At 34.6% G+C, this 21,456-nt stretch overlaps 1 protein-coding gene across 1 annotated transcript; it reads right to left on the bottom strand.

Moving 5' to 3' along the window:
* Positions 1 to 2,891: 2,891 nt before the first annotated feature.
* Positions 2,892 to 20,890, bottom strand: LOC149808095 (NADH dehydrogenase [ubiquinone] 1 beta subcomplex subunit 7-like). The gene is made up of 3 exons (XM_089973465.1): positions 20,724 to 20,890; positions 12,230 to 12,398; positions 2,892 to 3,228 (listed from the first exon to the last, which is right to left on the bottom strand). Exons 1-3 carry the CDS (start codon positions 20,821 to 20,823, stop codon positions 3,120 to 3,122), a joined length of 378 nt encoding a protein of 125 aa, XP_089829591.1. The 5' UTR covers positions 20,824 to 20,890; the 3' UTR covers positions 2,892 to 3,119.
* Between the last annotated feature and the right edge of the window lie 566 nt (positions 20,891 to 21,456).

Here is a 21,456-nt window from a genome sequence, read left to right as displayed (position 1 = left end):
AGGGTCATATCATAACATCAACCTGCCAATGCCAATGATGCCAGGGTTATAACATAACATCAACTTGCCAATGTCAATGATGCCAGGGTCATAGCATAACATCAACCTGCCAATGCCATTGATGCCAGGGTCATAGCATGTACATCAACCTGCAAATCATGCCAGGCTCATTTGTTATGTATACTTAATTTGTATTATGTGTTGGCTTTTGTCCAAGAGTATATATATATATTTAATTTGTATTGTGTGATAGACATTTGTCCATAATTGAGGGTATGAGTTTAGGCCTACATGCCTAATGTTTTGTAAGGGGGCACTCACCAGTTATTATGCCCTTTTGAGAAAGTGACATACATAAGGTGAAGTTGTTTGCATTTGAAACATGCACAGTGGACAGAATGATGGCATACCTCTACATTACTTTGATGTAATGTGGCTTGACGTTTCTTTGGATATTGTACTTATGGAAATTGTACATGATCTAAGCACACTGGTAACTAAAATGACTGCTCCTTACACTACAAAAATCAGCCTGAATTAGTCTAAAGTACACTATCTTTAGCACCTATTAAAATAGGGAAAATGAATTTTGCTCAACTAGACAATACCAGCTTCTGAACGTGCAATGGATGAATTACTACATATAAAAAATGCACATCTGGAGTAAGACCAAACTGTATACTCTATAACCCAAATTACACCTATCAATCATACACCAAAATAAAGAGAAGTAAAGGTTCTTTAAACAATACCTAAGATATACAAGGTCTTTTTTAAGTAATCAGTATAACCAGTGAGGAAACCCAGGGAAATCCATTCTCTTTAAAATTCTAACCCTATGCAAAATATGAAACTGTAGAGCACCACGTAAGGTAAATATGTTTACTAGGTTTATGTTCTAGACACAGCCTTTCATCTGACCTGAGAAGATTACAGAAATGAATATTGTTTACAGTCTGTTATTCCTCATTTAAAATCTAACTAGTGGAATCAGAATGTTCAGTTGTATTCAGTTTAAATTTGAGAGGACTTATTAAAATTATTCATTGTAATTAAAAGTTACTCATTAAATTTTTTGGATTAAATACCAAAAATTATTGTGAAGTCATTCAAAGACATTTTGGATTATATCATTGTGATACATCAAGACTGTTAGCACATCAACACTATTCCAGGCTATGGGTACATCAGCACAATCAAAACTAGAATTCATTTGGAACACTGCTGGAATTCACTTGCAACACCAATAGAATTCATTCAGAATACCTTATACTTCAGGACTTGTGCTACAACTTTTTGGACTATTTAGCATTTAATTCACAATACTGTAAGCTCTTTTTAAATTTTCACTTTGTATTCTAGGGGACTAAATTATTTGTTTAATTTTTACAGAACTTGTTGGTTTTTGCTCTTTTGTTACAAAGTTTAAGACCAAAAAGTCGTAACAGATTGCATAAACTTTAACCTGCCAATGTCAATGTCATAGCACACGCTCTCCTGTACTATGCGCAAGCAAGAAAAAATTAGCCAATAATGATAATGAACAAACAGCATTGCCAGAAAATGAAAAAGTACTTTTCTTTTAATTGGTCCAATGCCACAAAGTTTGGTTTGCATAAAAAATAAAAGTCATAGTAATAACTACCTTTGGATCAGTCAAAAGAAGGATAACATGCAGGTGAAGACTGATCTGAAAATCAGTATAAATTTCTCCACTGGCTAAACACTTTTTAATATGAATGAGGAATTTCATTTGCAAAGATCGATATTTAGCTGCTTGTGCAGCATTTCAAATTCATTTCCAATAGATAATAGTAAAAACAAGATGCCACTTCAAAATGTGACAACTTTGACAATAATAAAGATGTGTTTAATAAAGATGTATTTTTTATTAAAGGAAAAAGAAAATCATTGGGTTTATGAAATGATTTTTTTTCATACTGGTTAAGAAAGTTGTCCAAAAGAGAATCTATTTTACAAAAATAGCTAGTACTCCTATTAATGTGGCTCTCCAGTTCCAAGATGTGCTACATGTAAACCACGGGTCTGTGGTCACCCATTTAGTTGCCTCCCCAATTCCCATTTTTCTCCAAATTAATGGTCAAAATGCAACATCCGAGTTGTGGAGGAAGTATGGTACAACATTGGAGTTATGGAGTGTATGATATAACATTCAAGTCGTGAAGTGTAAGGCAACTTTTGAGTTGAAGCGAGTGGTATAACATTTAAATTGTGAAGAATGGTATAGCATTCGAGTTACAGAGTGTGATATAACATTTGAGTTGTGGAGTGCATGTACTATAACTTTTGAGTTGCAGTGTGTGGTATAACATTTGAGTTGTGCCAAGTTACAGAACATTTAAATTTGAAGAGTGGTATAGCATTTGAGTTGAACAGTGTGTGGAATAACATTGACTTATGGAGAGTGTGGTATAACATTTCAGTTACGGAATGTGTGTGACAGAAGATTTGAATTGTGGAATATGTGGTATAGCAATCAAGTTGTGGAGTGTCTTATAACTAGAGTCATGCAGTGTAGTATAAAATTTGAATTGTGGAGAGTATGTGGTATAGCATTTGTGTTTTGCACAGTGTAGTGTAACTTCAGAGTTACAGAGTGTGTTATAACATTTGAGTTATGGAGAGTGGTATAGCATTTGAGATGTGCAGTGCATGATGTAACATTTCAGTTATGTACTGTGTGCTTATGTACCGTGCTGTATAACATTCAAGTTATGGACTGGACAGTGTGTGCTATAGCATTAGAGTTGTAGAGAGCGGGTGCTGTAAGCTGCAAGAATTTTGTGTGAAAATGACAAAAATTCAGCCACAAGAATGTCAAATTGTCAGGCCTTCAGGTGTTTATATTTATTAGACACAAGACAGGAAGGTTTAATTTAAAATTTATTTACAGCATGCTTACAGTACATTTAATATTTCTAATTCTTCCAATCAAATGAGAACAAGATATTTCATACGACGATGTACCTAACTGCCTTGAACAAATGAATTGCTCTGGACAGCACAGCTCTGAGAAAATATATATTGAAGCATTATTATCTCATGTCCTTATGCATGTTTCCAGCACACTTACACAATTAGTATAATTTACTTCTAATTTATTCTTCTAATTCTTCTTTGGGTCTCCTTGCCATTTTCTTTCTGATTCTCTCTGCTCTTGCAAGAAGCCTCTTCTCCCTTTCATATTCCTTCATCCTCAATATATGACTGGAATAAAAAAGGTGGGCAAGTAATGAAAAATATATTACAACCAGATTAATTTTTTATGTCCTACTTTACACTGATCATGTAGCAATTTCCGAAACCAAATACTGAAGGAAACAATACTGAATGGGAAAGTTTGTTACAGACAAGCATTTTACAACCATATTGGAAAATTGGTATGACAATTAGCCACAGTAGCCAAGTTCTGTTTTATCTTTCATTATTACCATGGAATAAATTATCTGCAATTTTTTGCCTGTCTTCTTTAGAAGGGTTTTGCTAATTTTAACAAAATTACTGCATTTTCTCACTCTAAGACCCATTCATATAATATGTTTCCTATTATAAATCTGGCATAGGCATGTATCCTATTTTATTAAGTGGTAGTATAAAAATGTATCATATGTCTCATTATAATGCAGTTTCACTATAAGGCAGCATGTTCAAATGGACAGCATTATAAAGAAAGAATACTGTATATTATAGTTATAATATCTTTAGCAATAAGAACGGTTGTTACAAAAACATTTAGTCTAAAAGGCCTCAAAACTGTTCAAGCCATCACCACATTCCATGTTTCATAATGGCACACTGAATCAATATAAACTATGTTATTGGGATTATTGGAAGAAGTTCCAATTGTTTTGTGCATGTTTGATCGTTTAAGTCGTGATCATTGTGAGAACAATCATACATTCAAATGCACCATGAATTCTTCTTGTCCAATAGGCTAAGGTGTCCATCTCATTCGCTACGTTGGGCCAGATTTGATATAAATGTGCTGTATGTACCAACAATGATAATCATACAAACTGGACACTGACAAGAGACCAAATCTGTGGGCCCGACTAATGAGTCTGGCAGGCTGTATGTTTGACACCCTGAACTAAGCCATCCTACACTACTCGAATTTACCATGAATAAGTCTAATTCACTTGTCTGTCTGTCATACCCGAAGAGATATGATGATAATCTTCAGGATTAGGACCCCGGTATTGTAAATTTGTTTTGCATTGTTCATAAAAGTACAGGAACAAATTATAAACAATAGTCCCAAGAGGTCCCGACATCTTCCACTTGGTTGACATCTTATTCAGTCAAATGCTAGAGCAGTTGACAAAGAAATCTAGGTCTGCAGGATGTTTTATACTGACATTTATTCCAATGCTGATGATTGCACATGTTAGAAAAGTAACGGTCTCAAAGTTTCTCCAGTTTTTCCTATCTTCATCCATATTCAATGGCACATCAGCATAACTTGTAAAATATTGACAGGACACTAAGCTGGGATGCTTTGAGTTAAAGTTGGTCAAATTCTGGTCAATAGATCTTTTAGACAAAGCTGTGTAAATGTTTTTCTTTATGCAAGGACAGTTTCTATAAAGTCTGGTCAAATTCTTCAAAAGAAATTGCAAAAATGTTTTTCTTTATTTAGATATTAGTGGCCATATCTGATAGTAGATTGGCATCATCTGTATAAAGTTTAAAGACCTCTATGCCAGGATGCCATGATAGTTTCCTCTAAATAAATTTTACAATTCTGTTGAGTGGTGCACGAGAAATCATTTGATGTTTTTAAATATTTGCTTTTACTAAAGGCAGCTGAAATTATGCGCTGATCAGCATCATTTGCATAAATCTGAAAGGTTTGGTAAAATTTTTATGCCCTGATATACAAAAACAATGTTGTCCATAGGACTTCATTTTGATAGTGGGAATGATGAGAATAGCATTGGAAGAGAAGCACAGCATCTAGATGGAGTGTAAACATGGGTGAGGTCAGATAGGTATTTTGGACTGGAGACATTGAACAAAATGTAGCACTGAGATCAGATTTTGTGTTTGTTTCTAGAGAGGAATGGCCAGCTTTTGGTACTCTAAAGATAACTGAACAGCTGTACTTTGAACTTTTTGAAGCTTTTGGAGTAAACACTGAGGCTAACATATCAGAAGAGAATAATAATAGTCCAGTCTAGAAAGTATGAAGGATCACACAAGTGTTTTAGTGGTTTCAACTGAAATAAAGCTGCAAATGGAGCTGATGTATTCAGTTTAAAATCATTCATATGCAAATTGTTACATGTCTTCCATGACTTCAGATCAGAAATGGACTTTCCACACCTTGGTTTGTAGCATCAATTTCTGTTGGGTGGCTAGATTTGTGTAATTGGGTGTCATTAGCATACAAATGATCAGACATCTGATGACAATCTCTGACACTTGTGAGAAGCGGAGTGTGTAGAATGAAGAGAATGGGTCCAAGAACAGAACATAGATTGGGCAGGAATGTTTTTCATTTACCTACTGAATTTGTGTCCTTTCAACTAAGTATGACTTTAACCATAGTAAGACTGTATAGTGAATGCCACATTCATGCTGGAGATGGTGAAGTAATATATAATGGTCGATTTTTGTCAAATGCTGCAGACAAGTAAATGACGAGAACTATAATCTTTCCACAGCAGAAAGTGGACAGAACACAAGGTCAGTTTTGGTACAATAAGCAGACTGTACATTGCTAAAAAGACTGTACATGCAGACTGTACATTGCTAAAAAGACTGTATGTGCAGACTGTACATTGTTAAAAAGACTGTACATTGCTAAAAAAGACTACATGCAGACTGTACATTGCTAAAAAGACTACACTGCTAAAAAAGACTATGTGCAGACTGTACATTGTTAAAAAGACTGTATGTGCAGACTGTACATTGCTAAAAAGACTATGTGCAGACTGTACATTGCTAAAAAGACTGTACATTGCTAAAAAGACTATGTGCAGACTGTACACTGCTAAAAAAAGACTACATGCAGACTGTACATTGCTAAAAAGACTGTTCATTGCTAAAAAAAGACTGTACATGCAGACTGTACATTGCTAAAAAGACTGCTTAAATTCAGATGAGAGTTAAGTTGGGACGGAACAACTTTTTCTAAAACTTTTTAACATGAATGGGAGGATGGAAAGAGGGCATTTTTTTTAAATCACTAGAGTCGAGCATTGGTTTCTTCAACAGAGGCTTTACAATGGCAGTTCTGAAAAATGATGGGAATTCCCCAGTTAAGACAGAAGTATTAATAACATTGATCAGTAAAGGCAATATTGAAACTAAGCACTCAAGCAGCAGTGTTGTCAATGTCAGATCAAGTTCACGACTATAATGCGACTGAATGTAAGAAATCCATAGAGCCAGGCTCAAATGCTGTTAAAGGTTGACTCTGACATTCTGTTCTATGACTGTGGTGATGAGTCAACTGAAATTTTGTTGTCAAGTTGATCTCTAATGGTCTGCACTTTGTTACAGAAGAAATCTGCAAACAGGTCCAGAAGGTTGACCTGATAATGTTGCGCAATATTTTCAAATTATCCACTGTGGCAGACATACTGGATGTAAGATCACGACCATTTTAATTTGGGACAGAGTAGATACCATTTTAATTTGGGACAGAGTAGATACCATTTTAATTTGGGACAGAGTAGATACCATTTTAATTTGGGACAGAGTAGATACCATTTTAATTTGGGACAGAGTAGATACCATTTTAATTTGGGACAGAGTAGATACCATTTGAAGACTCTTGGTGAAAACCGCATGTTGATATTGATACTACCAACATTCAGGAAAATCAGTAACAAGATTTTCAATATGTTCATTGTGGCAGTTATATCTGAGATCAGACTGGAACCATTTACATTTACATCCAACAAGATATTGTAATTAGTCTTCTGGTGAAAACCTCATGTTGATATGAATTTCCGTTTAGGAGTAGCAAAGCAAAAATATGTTTTTAAAGATGGCTGCCTTTGTGGCTGTACTGGATGTCAAACTAATAACATTTTCATTACATTTGAATTAGATCTCACAAGTTGTCTTGCAAAAACCCAATGATGATATGACTTTCCATCTTTCCCAATATTCACTGAAAAATAAAGGGTTTTCTATACCATATTCATCATCAAAAGCTCTTGAATGACAGTGAACTGAACTGAGCAATATGGCTATTCCGAATTTTGACATCACGATTACTTTGTGTCACAATGTAAATCTCAGTTAATTTAGCAGGTTTAAAGTGACTGTTGTTCCCTTGTAAACATATTCAAATTTGCATAGGTTACATCTCAACTTGTTTTATTTCTTTCACAAAATTTTTCCAATCTTCTAAGGAAAGAATAAATATTTCAATACCAAATTTCTATTTTAATATTTGCAAAAAAGTAATTTGATTTGAATGTTTGGGCATCATTTCAACTCAACTTTGCAGTAGGTCACCTGGAGAAAAAAAAAAAAGTTTTAAAGTGCTTTTGCTGAATACAAAAAAGCCAATTTGTAGTACATGTGTAGTAACAGTTTGTTTACTTTAAAATGGGACCATGAATTTTGTGCATTTCTAACTTTGACAATGCACAACACACCTTTAGAGTAATGTGACACAATTTCTCCGATCACCTCTGTAAAGGGACCTAACTCACAAGACCTGCAGTAAAGGGACCAAACTCTTGTTGTCCTGGAGAAAGTGCTGATCTGAGTATTGATGAAAACAGATTTTTCAATGTGCATTCTTATGTTAATTTTAAAGGATACATCAATGAAACTATATAAACAACTTAATACTTTCTATTACTTCTTACAAGGAACATTTCTTACAAATTATATAAAAAAACATGAAGTCAAGAGTATGATCACTGATATCCTTCCCATTACTAAACATCCTACATCTGGACATTAGAATAATGAACAGTCGCTGAACAAGGTTCATTTTAGTCCATCTACACCACACTATTTACAAAGTCCAAAATATTTTAGAGTGAATTTTTCTTGTAGCTTGTCATCAATGTTTTTCAAGAGCTCCAATTCAGCGATTTGACCTTAACACTTTTTCCTCAAACTATTTCAGTGTCGTGATAAAGGAAATTTTCCTATGAGTCTCTGCTTTCAATGCATAGCCATCATGACAGCTGATGTCAGATTCGCACCATTTTCATTTAAGACCAACATGACAACATTTAGGACCAAGAAGATGTGACAGGTCTTTGTCGGAAATCCAATGTTGACACCATTTGTATTCAATACCAATTAGATACCATAAGAAGACTTTAGTGAAAACCCCATGTTGATATGACCATCCATTGAGAAGTAGTATGATAGCCGTATTGGTTGTTGGATTGCACTATTTTCATTTAGGACCAACTAGCCATCATAGTCTTTGATTGCCAACCCCATGTTCATACAAGCATCCAATCAGGAGGAGTTGCAATAACAAGATTTTTCATGCTGAACCATTTTCATTTAGGACCTACCAGACCATGGGATGAACGAGTGTGTAAAGTTTCAAGGCAATCCTCCAAGTAGTTTAGGAGGAGATGCAATAACAAACTTGTGCTAACTGGCTTGTGGACTTCACACAATGGACAACAGACTTGTGCTAACTGGCTTGTGGACTTCACACAATGGTCAACAGACTTGTGCTAACTGGCTTGCGGACTTCACACAATGGACAACAGACTTGTGCTAACTGGCTTGCGGACTTCGCACAATGGACAACAGACTTGTGCTAACTGGCTTGCAGACTTCACACAATGGACAACAGACTTGTGCTAACTGGCTTGCGGACTTTGCACAATCAACAACAGACTTGTGTTAACTGGCTTGCGTAATTTCGCACAATCGACAACAGACTTGTGCTAACTGGCTTGCGGACTTCGCACAATCGACAACAGACTGTCCTATAAGCTCTTCTACACTATGACCATCAAAGCTAAAAATAAAATACAGGGCAAGCAGGATGCAGGTAGTTAAAAATTAAATGTTCCACATGCTATTCACTGCAGTGGTGAAATGAGGTGACATTCCCTTAGCATTGCTGATAATGATGTACAGCTGAATTGCTTAAGCCATATATAAAGATGCTAACTGATAAAGGGAAAGGGAAACAATTGATGTTAAGGTTCATTACAGGGAAGAACAATTTTGGACGGTACCATTTAATGTTCTTTACACTTCATGGTTTCACAGAATTTGTCCAAAGTGAAATTCCTCACCTGGAGTTCCTGAACGCTATAAGATGCTTTCTACATGATGAAAAGACAAATTTTAATTTAACAGAAAACAACTTTGTGAACATTAAATTACAAAATCTGGACTGTCAAGTTCACAGTGCTTGAAAATTAAGGTTCTCAGTGGAACTGCTTCTTCTGGATCCAAACTGCCATCTCACGAACAAGACGACACTCCCCAGGTAGGAATAACATGTAAACATGCGTGCAAAGAATTGTACTTGGAAATGCCAAATATATGAATCCTGCAGAAATAGATATTCAAATGAAGAACTAGAAGGGTGAGATAGAAGAAAGAAGAATTTAAAGAACTAAGTAGAATGTATTCAGAAATTTCAAGTGAAATGAACTCTGACATATGGAATGTGAAATCAATGGATGCCAAAATTACCTTTTGTGAAAAGGACATGATAGAAAATAAATTCACAAATGCAGCTATTAAAGCAGTGACCATTTATGTTGAAATCAATCTTCATCCAGATGTAAAGAAAGAACTGTGCCTCTTTGCACAAAAATGCTATAATAAAACTGTCTAGGGAACTAAATTGTTTAGTAGTGGAGCTAGAGGTGAATACATATGTAAATAAAGAGACATTGTGCACTTTTAAAGGCCTAGCCCAAAGTCAGCTTATCAGGTCTAATCCTAAAAAATATATTTTACCTGAAACTGGGCAGGTAAGGTAGGTCAAAGTCAATGCAGACCTCACAATACTGAGAAAGTATTAAGTTTCCTGTGTCACATTAAAATTTGGCCTGAAATAGTTCAGAATTATAAGAAAAAGAATATTACAAGCCATACATATGGAAATCCTATCTAAAAAGAGCCGGAAAGAGGGATATTGCTTGGTCAAACACTCCAGCAAGAAGTTCTGGTGAAGCAGAAATTCCAAGTAACACACTACGTTAATAATTCAAGGTACATGATGGGCTTAACATTTTGGTCAAATGACTTCTTTCCAGCCCAAACAAGAAAGTTTGCCCGAGATGGCACAAAATTCTAAGACAATTCTGTACATACACAAAACAAGTGTATCTCAGGAATTTAAGTTTCCATACTAACTGGTGCAATTGTGTTCAGTCAGACTTATGACGGCCTTTCAGTTTCTTTAAAGCACTGCACGACACAAATATCTGATAATCAAACATGTGATTCTACTGGTGGTATAACAGAAATAATATTCTAAAGGGCTGTCCACTGCACATAGTTGAAATCTACTGCTTTTTAAAATTTAAATATTTTTTTACATCTGAAAAAATCCCTGGTAATCTTATGTTTGGATCCATCCACACATTACAAAAACACATCTAATGGGTAATGAACTGTTTCAACAGTGAAATGACTGGTGCAATGATGCATGCCAAGTATCCAAATTAAGAATTGTTGGCACAATAGCATACATGTGTACATAAGAAGCTGTAAACTGATGACCTTATTTACTGATGTGTTACATGTACTAGTAAAAAAGGATCGAAGGTGGTTCATGATGGCCAGTGAGTTTCCGATTTAAAATGAGTCGACCTTTGGCATGGAGGGGGAGACGAAAATGAGACCAACCCAAAAATTATTTTGGTGGAAACAATTGCACGAGCATTTTGCTTTATGGCCTCAGGTGTTATTTTGTTTTTCAAAATGTTTTAATAGGAATATTTAAGGGAAGCTTTTGTGTTTTTTTGGCTGATTGATGCCAAAATGTACACTTTCTCCCAATGCTAAAAAATTACTAAGAAATATTACAAGTTCAACAATGCTTGGAAATTAAAATTAAAGTCAGTGCAAGAGAGCAGCCAAGGTCTTTCTGCATTGTGTTTTTCATGCAGAGTGGATTTCAAGATAGAATATGAGATAAAAATGATATCACTTGTCACATGCACACACTACTGCATTGGGGAAATCTTGACAAGAAAATTACCGAAAGCCTGTTTTAAAGTGTGAAGCTTAATAATCACAAATAATGTCATCAGTGGACAGCATGCAGAAACTTGTGAAGAAAACTGCAAATGCTTGATTTTTTTGGTGAAAAATCTTTGCAATAAACTATGAGGAATACAACTCTTCCTTTTTCTCATAATACTTAATTGGCTTATATTGATTATTTTATTCACACTGCCATCAAAATCTGATTCATGCTGTTGTTTTGTTATAAGAGCCAAAAGTCTTGTTTGCAATCTCCTTAAAATGTTGTTGTTGTTGTTGTTGTTCTAGGGTTCAACGCCATTTTTCAGCACAAGATAGGCTATACATGGTGGCCAGTATAACTGGTGGAGGAAGAACCCTGGAAAACCCAGGGAAGAACCACCAACCCATGAGAAGCTACTGGAAGGCTTTCCCACGTACCCATGCTAGCCGAGCCCGAGGCTCGAACCCATGCAGACAGAGGTTAGATGGCAGTGATCCGGAACGGTGAGCGCTTTAGACCACTCGGCCCCCCCCCCCCATGTAAAATTTATGGCAATATAAATCCTACTGATCTGACGTCCTTGGTTCTGTAACATGAATAACATAACTGTAAGCACTTCTCTTTTGTAAGATTGATGAAAACCTTAATACTAAGTTAAAATATCAAAATACGGTCATACAGAACATTATTTTGAGTATATACCTCATTTTAGTTAAAAAAAATAAGGTCAGGCTTGACTCAAGCAAAGTTTATGTTTGTTGTTGTGGGGTTTAACGCCATTTTTCAGCACACAATAGGCTATACATGGCGGCCAGTATTAATGGCGGAGGAAGAACCCGGGAAAACCCCGGAAAGAACCACCGACACACAAAAAGCTACTGGCAAGCTTTCTCAAATACCCACATTGGCCGAATCCGAGACTCGAACCCACGCAGACAGAGGTGAGATGGCAGTGATCCGTAACGGAGAGCGCTTTAGACCACTCAGGGCCCCAGTTTAGGTTTGAATTGATGATTTATGCTCTTCCAACTGATTCGTGTAGATCATACTTACTCTTCAAATTTACAGTATTCATGCTCATGTTTCTCGTGTTTGCATTTTGAACCCTGAGGAAAAGTGTCTCGCCTACACTTTAGCCATTTTATGAATAGGTGAGCACAGAAATCTCGATGTTCCATAGGGACACCTGCCATACGCATTTCCTCTTCTGTCGCAATCATCACTGAAAGCAGACAAATATTTCAAATATATAACCCAGATGTGAATAACATACATCCATGCTTGTCATTACATAATGCTTCAACAGATCAAGGTATGTGCTGCTTGCCTAAAAGTGAAAACCACCTGTTCTAAAATGATTACCTTTAAAGCTTTGCTTTAAATTATCAACTTTTATGTAAAACTAATTTTTTAGTAAAGTCTCGAGTGTGTGTGTGTGTATGTATGATTTAGTTTTTTAATGTAGCTTTAACAACTTTTCAGTCATATCACTACAATGTCTACAGTGTGACAGTTTATAGTGATGTCTAACACTGGGGCATCATGCTGCAGACATGTAACATGATGTCCCACCCAGTCAGAGTATCAGGACACCAGGACGATCAGTCTGAACACTAAATCTTAATGCTGAGCACCTAGTGAGGCAAGTACCATTTTTATGTCTTTGGTATGACTTGGCCAGGGTTTGAACCTGCAACCTCCAGCATTTGATGTGGACGCTCTAACCACTAGGCCACTGCAGCCGTCAATATAAAGTTTTGACAATCTACAGATATCTATAGTTATAGTTTGATCTGCCCATCCCCACCCAAATAATAGCCATCACTAAATCTGACTAATTCCAAGTATTGTACAGCACTGCTTTAACATAAACCAGTCTCCTCTATGTTGACTAGAACACCATCATCTTGGGGGGCACACAGATGTGAAATGCATACCAAATATTTATCCAAGCCTTATCTATGTCCTATGACCTAGAAATTTGATGATTATTGCTGTTCCCACTAGCTGCTATTTTTGGATGACTTTTTCTGGCAGCAGTCCTCCACATTATCTTGTAAGCACTAAACTGCTTCATATGATTGTCCATTGCGGATATTTTAACATTTTAGCAAAGGTGGAATGAATGGTTGTCTGCCTATGATAAGCCTTGTGGAACACTAGTTTTGTGCAGATAAACATTGTAACAGTTGTGTTCGAGATTAAGTTGAATGGCACATTTGTTATAGGTGGCTGCCCAGCTAGGACTAACTCTGCATGGACATCTGCAGGCAGTTCTCAAAGTAACTTAACATTATTAGGGCCTATCACTTCAAGTGGCCAATTTTAAGGGCCTTTCTCTTCTATAGGTCCTTTCACTCCTGGAGGTCCATTATAAGGGCTTTTCACTTCCAGAGATCCAAGAGATGATGTTGTTTAAACTATTTAAGAGAATAATGGTTTGAAAACATTAGGTAAAGATGAATTAAAAAATTAGACTGGAAAATTCTTTATCTCAGATTCCTTGGTCCATGGCTGGATAAATATTTAATTAAAATATTCAAGTATTATATCAATAACTGTCTTATATAAGAAAACACATTTAGATACAAACTCAAAAACATACCAGCCCAGAAACATCCCTGAATATGCAAGGGGGCAAAGAAGGGGAACTAATAAAGGACAGTTACTTTACTGCATGTACATTTTGTGCATGGTTTAATAAGTATATACATTTCATAAACCTGTGGTAAATTTGTGTGGCAAATGTACTTATTCCATCAACAGTGCTGACAATATTTTGAAACCCATCAACCCAACAACTCTGGACAGCCACTGATGCAAGTTTCAAGATCAATGCTGCAGTTTGACATACTACCAAGAAAATTTAATTATTAAAAGTGAAAATGAGTTGTAACTGCTAAATTAAAGAAACCACTTGTATAAATTTACAGCACCATGAATGTGTGTGTGATTTAAATTTTTAACGTAGCTTTAAAAAAAATTCAGTCACATCGCTATGATTTCTGCAGTGTGGCAGTTTATAGTGATGTCTAGCACTGGGACATCATGCTGCAGACATGTAGCATCATGTCCCACCCAGTCATATTATCCTGACATCAGGCCGACCAGTCCTAACACTAACCTCTTAATGCTGAGTGCTAAGCAAGGCAGCTGTTAGTACCATTTTTATAAGTCATTGGTATGACTTGACTGAGGATCGAAACCATGACCTCCCACATCCGAGACAGACGCTCTTACCACTAGGACACCAGAGCAGTACCATGAAGGTAAATGATGAGAACTGTTTCAGCAGGTAAAGTTATGTTCCATTTTAGACAGTTACAGAAACAGCCTAAACTGGATTATATTTGTGACTGAAATTATTTATATGGTATTTCTGGTTTAGTTAAAGAGGTATAAAGTAATTTAATCATTATGAAAAGAAAATGTACTGAAAGCTGGCGATGAAAAGTGAAATAATGTTTGTATTATTAAAGAACTGTAGGAAGCCAGCAATAGCATAAAACCTGTTCTGAGACAACTCCTGTCTGCAAAAAAAATGGCTGCTCAAGACATGTCATCTCTGAAAAGTGGTCATGAAACTATAAAAAAAATTTAAAAAATAATCTGAAAATTAAGAATCTTGTAATTTTTAACATTACTATTGCCAGGATACCCCTAACAGTTACCTTGTTTGTGTTTCAATTTAATCAAGAATTTTCAGTGTAAACAATGGGCCTGCTCAAAGTTCTTTTTTCGGTTCCTGGACAAGTCCATTTTCAGTCATGAAGGAAGGGTGCTAGGACTACACATACATTAGGGACGACTATTGCCAGAAAAAAATGTAAGGCAATATATTGCAATATGGTGTATCTGTGTTGCTATATGTATCAACATGTATTGGTCACTGACATCATTTATGATTTCAAATGTTAATTTTGCATAGTATGTACTGAAATAATGAGCAATTTCCTTACATGTAATAAATCTGAATAAGAAAACAAAAACATCTTCCTTTTTATTTCATCAAAATATCCACTAAATATAATAATCACTGTAATTGTTTTAGAAAATATTAAACTTATCAAAAAGTTAGTTATAAAAATCAACCAGAAGGTAAATAAAATATCCAGAATAGAGTTACAGAATTATTACTCCTGATTATAAAGCTCTTTTGGATTACAAAGTAAACTTATTAATAGATTCATATCTTGCTATACAATCATGGGACAAAAACAAGCAAATATATATTATCATTTTAAAAAATTTCTTTCTTTTAATAGGAAAAAAATAATATAGTAAATTACTATTATCAATTATTCCAATACTTTGTTGTTGGTTTAAACCTGAGAGACTAATTATGTGACACAAGCAGTTCAAATAAAATCACATATAAACCAAATATGACTGACTAGAAACCATATTCTTTCTCACAAGCAACTTGGGCTTTGATAAAAACCCTGTTTTATTTATAACTCTGCAAAGTTAAACAACAATACATTTCCCCATAACAAGAGAGAACACAAAATATTTAATGTGACCAGATGAAAACAAAAGCCTTTTACAACTGGACAAAACTGGAGCTGGTCTCGACCATGTCTGTTTACTGAGCTCTGCTTGAAACAAAAGATCAGTAAATGAATGTTTGTGAAGAAAAACATGTTTATGTGTTCTATCAAAACCCCCGGTTCATAATGTTCACAAAAGAGACATTAAGGTATGGTCACTTTTTTGTCGAGAAATAGTAAGACAACATTCTCAGAAGTGATTGCTGCTATTTGGCTTGAAACACTCCTGCAGTACTAAAGACCCTTTCTGAAGGGATAGATGTTGCTGGTATGCAGAGCAACTCTTGCATAACTGGATAATGTAATACATCAATGAAGTTTCCAATCAAGAGAAATAAGATACTTACTGTTACATATGACTCTATCGCTCTGTAAGCCCAAGAAACAGTTGTTAATGCAAATTTAGATGCTCGGGTCAAGCAGGATATTATGTATTTTTTAAACCTTAAAATACATATCTGAGATAATTCTCTCAAAGAAGACTTGTGTAGATGTGGTACAACATAATGTTGGACAAGCACTGATGTCATGTTTTATGAATCCCTTGTTTGACACATCACTCAATGGATGCAAGTCATAAAAAATGAAACTGGCAATGGCATGAGTGATAACAGTGGTCATTTCTAGCATTCATTGACAATGACAATTAGTGCTGATAAAGAAATATTTGAATAAATGTGACTTAAATATGTACTACAATTTTTGAAGAAAATACAATGCCAGTGCCCAATGTAACTAATGCCATTTTTGCCACAAAATATGTGATCCTGGTTTAAGCGTTAGCTGCTCAAGTCAGGAACACTATTCATGTGTTGGTTTTCTTTACCTTTTTTTAAGCAGGAAACCTACAACAGAGATTTCTGAGATGGTGAAGGCAATGTAAAAACTTCTTATATCATGTTAGAAAAAATAAATCCAACAGCATGGCAGTTGAACTGAAATAAAGAAATCTTTGTTCTGAAATACTAGTATCACGAAAGAATCTTTATATGACAATTTATCATATCTGTAAATGATAATTTATCAAAAAGCTTGAACAAACAAAAGAAAAAACAAAGGCAACAAAATTTTGTTGTTGCTGATATTTCTAACCTGACTGTTGTCAAGGGGTCCCCAACACTGTCAAATTATTAGCATCTCAACGCAAATGGAAGCTCCCGATGTAAACTAGCTAACTGACTGCTTGCTGTCCAGTTCTGGTTTCCAGAATAGTCTATTTCAGTAAAAACTGTCTGCATCCAAATATCTGCACTGTCTAATTTTAATATTGTTAAAACAAACTGAATAAATAGATAGGTTCAACTCTTTTATACATGTGTTCAAAGTGATGTAAGTCCAAAAATGTACAGAATTACTGAGGACTTCAAAGATAGTGAACTACATCTCATCTACTGATTGAAACTATTGACTGGCCCAAGCAAATATGGCGACTGTGCTGCTAAAGAAAGTCCCATCTGATCTGAAACACCAATAAGCTATCAGTATTTGGGACCCTCAGGCAGCATACAGGTATATTCTTTTTATATATCCTTGATGCCTTCTGTTTTAAAACTGGTGGGGGGGGTATGACAAACAGGATGGTGTTAGAATATTATGGAGCTTTTCATATTTAAAATTAGAAGAGGGTATACTATGATGTCCAATTACTGTGTCATGCCAATTACCAAAGCATCTGAGCATTTCTGAGAAGTGATGTCATCATGTGTCACATATAAATGACCTGTATGTAAACATATACTCCACAAGTTCATTTAGCTGTAAAGTTTAACAGCTGAAAGAAATACTCTATTCAAATTTTCTTTTAAATCTTAGATTTTCCTTACATGTACACATTTAAGTAAGTGATCAAATCTCATTCATTCCATATCCAACTCCTTTTCTGAACTATTAATTCATAAAAGTGTGCCAAACACAATGTCAACAAATCATCTGCTTCACCATTTAAGCAATGAAATCAGAATTGGTTATATAACTTAAACTCTTTGATAAAAGTATTCTTTAACGTGGGCCCATTAAAGATGAATGGTCAAACCTTTCATTCCTTCAAATTCATTTAGACACAGGGAATGCAATTAATGTGTATGGTGTTTGGAGTTAACTAGAAACATGCCAAGTTGTTAAATAACATTATGCCATAAATGATAATTATTTCATGGATATACAACAACTCAGCCATACAAAGATCTTAATTCAATTTATGAATTTAATTTTGAAAAGTTTTAATACATGTATTGTCTTTACATAAAAAATTTCCAGGTTTTTACATTTAAAAAAAAAAAAAAATTATTTGATGCTATTGATGGTCACTTTATTTTTCAATTGCCATGCTAATGGGATGTTCTCTTTAGAGTGCTTCTCATCAGAGGTCACCTCAGAATACCCAGCACTTTGGTGGTCACATTGATTGGAAATGAAAATCATTGAGACCAATGCCTTGCACTTTAATTACTGATGCTGTAAGATAAAAATGAAAACAGATGAATACTGAAATGTTTTTGGGGTATGTTTTCCAAATAATAATTCTGTAATATGATTTACCTGCCTACAAACTGCAGGGACAGTAGGAAAATGTTTAAGAGAGAGAGAGAGAGAGAGATGGAGCATAAATTAAACTTCAAAGAAAATACTATCTGACACCTTACAACATATTGTCCTGTAAATGCTATTGTATCCATAATCACTGTTTTTTTAAGGGATTCTGAAAATGTAGCCAAAGGCACCTCCACCAGAGCATACTGGCAATCAAGATTTTCTCAACCCATTACACCTGGCATTTCTCCACTTTCACATGTAAAAAGCCAACATTATAACATTGGAATGTATCATTGGTTGAAAGGTTAACTATCCATAATTTGGCATATATGACATTGGGGATTGGAATGTATCACTGGTTGAAAGGTTAACTATTCATAATTTGGCATAAATGACATTGGGGATTTTGCACAACATATTTGGCGCAAATCAACCATAATGGAAATACTTAAAATCTCAGAAAAGCTATAAGAAACAAACTAATACATTCAAATATGACTCCTTTTTAGACATTTTGGAGTTCTTTTTATAGAATAATGGTAAAATGTGTGCAAATATTTGCATAAAACCCAACAAATTATCTTTCTTAAAGGTCATTCAAGAGAGCATGGTAACCCTTTTCCATCTTTGTATTCATAAATCATTAAAATCTGACTCTGACTGAGACCATCTGAGGACAATCTGGTACTGTTGCCTATTATTACAACTAGGATTTATCTGTTGTTTTCATGTGACATCACAAAACGTGTACTTCCATATTCTCCATTTTTAGACCCTAGCCCTACAAACCAGCACCTAATAACATTGTTCTTCCCACATAATTACAAAGGCATGTCTCATTTTGTGCAAAAGAATATAATATAATAATACATCACATTCCATTGTGCATGTCAACTACACGAGGCCGAATGCGTGACTCTTCTACTAGTTTTCTTCAAGTCAAACATTAAATTTCAACCATCTTTGTTATTCTTTTATAAACAAATAGACTGATCAAAAAACAAACACATGAACAAATGGATACACTAACAAGTAGAAATATGTAATGATTTTCAATTTTCATGGGCTGAAATCAATCACTTGGTTATCGTTCAAGTTAAAAGGCTAACTGTTAATATATAATTTCATATTTCTAAAAGCATTTCAGGAATACTTTGTTTTGACATTTCACAGAAAGTCATATTCCGTTAGACACGTGTTTCATTTGAATACAGTGAAGATGAAACTTCTTTGAACGGTTATCACTTTCATTAAATATCATCCTACGTCCATCATCTCCACCACAAATACAATATTTGACCATACTAATTAAACTTTCTTTGAGAACTGTCTTTGGCACAAACACCCATTGTAACGAAAAATATTTGTACATAAAAGTTCTGGCATAAAACACAAGCTATGAAATTTAATTCGTAACTGATATTTTATCCCAAAAATCATTGTCTGGAAATACTCTTTCAAGATGACAAGCTTAGGGATATGATATGAAACACAATTTAAAAATGTCAATATTGTCTGTTTATAAAAATAAATAACTGCATTTCTATTTGATAGCAATATGCATGATTACGGTGCAACTTCACTATTCTGTCTTTCTATACAATTCTGGGAACTTCCAGCTTTATTTGTATTTTCATGCTATAGGGGCACTTAATTTCAAGTATAATCTATGTATCGTTTTGATGAAGTAAATGTCCTTATTGACAGTTAAATCAGATTATTATCTTGAATATACAAGATGCCTAATGTTGACAAAGGTTTGTTAGGGACTCAAAATACTTTTGCAAGGTGCGCACGCATTGCATTGTGGATATTTGCATACTCAGTCGTGACATCTGTGAAAACAACCCATTCGGTCTAAGGGGGCTTTTGGTCACTGATTATATTCTGAAGATATCATATTGACCAAAATTACCATAAATAGATTTTGAAATGGCAATTGTTATTTACAAAATTATTAATTCTGATCAATGTATGTATGAATACTATCACTGAAGTGAATATGCCATACTGTTTTAAGAGTAACATAAAATTTCAACTCAAGTATGACTCAAAAATATGGTATTTCATGAAATGCCTGGAACATAGAAAAAGTGAATTTATTCTTAAAGCTGAATGCTCATGAATCATATTTATATATGTATATATATACACACACACACACACACACAAGAAACGTGTAGATTTCAGCACGAAATGATTTCAGCTAAAGAATTTGCAAAAGTGATAAAAGACTAATGAATGATGCACGTGTTAGAATGCTTCCCATGAATATTTTAAAAAATATCATAAAGATGGGTTCGTTTTTTAATGATGCACAAATTGTCCACACAAAAAAAAAACATTCAATTTCAAATATTTTATAATTCTGCAGAAGAAAATATCATCCCCTGCTGCTACAAAATGCTTTGGAATGGAGTCTGCCATTGCTTAACGACAACACCGCAAACGTGAAAGAGATGTACCCCTTTCTTTTCTGCCATTCGGAAAGCCATATAATGGGTCAAAAGTTGGAGGCTTCCGGGGATCAGGAAGATTGGGTCCCCATGGCATGCTGTTCCCCATGTTGAATCCTTCCAATTACAAACTTCTTGAGTTTTCACATCTAACAAGGTCAACTGAATAATCTACAACATATTTTCTTCTTGAGTACCATAAAAATAAATTATATTTGATAAAAGCAAATTAAACACTTAATCACTCAAGATAATTAAACATAATATAAGTAAAAGCCTATTAAAGTTATTGTATATTATAATATAATTATATTTCTATGTTTTCATCTAATTCATCTATAATGAGGCTATTCCGATAAAAGGGGGTCACACTAATTTCCCAAACAAATTGAAACTAACCGGAAAAAAGAAAAATACCGGAACAAACAACAAAAAAAAAATAGATAATACAGGAACAAAGGTTAAAACACAAATTCTACTTACTTTTATAACTTGTTGAACTTTTATTTCCATTAATTTCAATTAATTTTATACTGATATAGGTTATTTTTTTTTCTTCTGTACTATTGATATTTTGCTGTGGGAGGGGGTGATTATTCAGGGGCAATAACTCTTATGTACTGCACATTTATTAGTACTAAAATTAACTACACTATATATATATATATATATATGTATGTATGTATGTATGTATGTATGTATGTATGTATGTATGTATGTATGTATGTATGTATGTATGTAT

This window comes from Sinohyriopsis cumingii, chromosome 1 (genome assembly GCF_028554795.1).
Source record: "Sinohyriopsis cumingii isolate HCF-2022 chromosome 1, ASM2855479v2, whole genome shotgun sequence".
NCBI classification, from domain to species: Eukaryota; Metazoa; Mollusca; class Bivalvia; order Unionida; family Unionidae; genus Sinohyriopsis; species Sinohyriopsis cumingii.
This window is presented reverse-complemented; position numbering and strand designations above follow the sequence as displayed.

Coding starts and splice junctions, on each gene's coding strand:
- LOC149808095 (XM_089973465.1), bottom strand. CDS start 20,823: ATGGGGAACAGCATGCCATGGGGACCCAATCTTCCTGATCCCCGGAAG. Junction 12,399..20,723: donor GAATGGCAGAAAAGAAAGGG/GTACATCTCTTT, acceptor GTCTGCTTTCAG/TGATGATTGCGACAGAAGAG. Junction 3,229..12,229: donor GAATACTGTAAATTTGAAGA/GTAAGTATGATC, acceptor TTTTTATTCCAG/TCATATATTGAGGATGAAGG.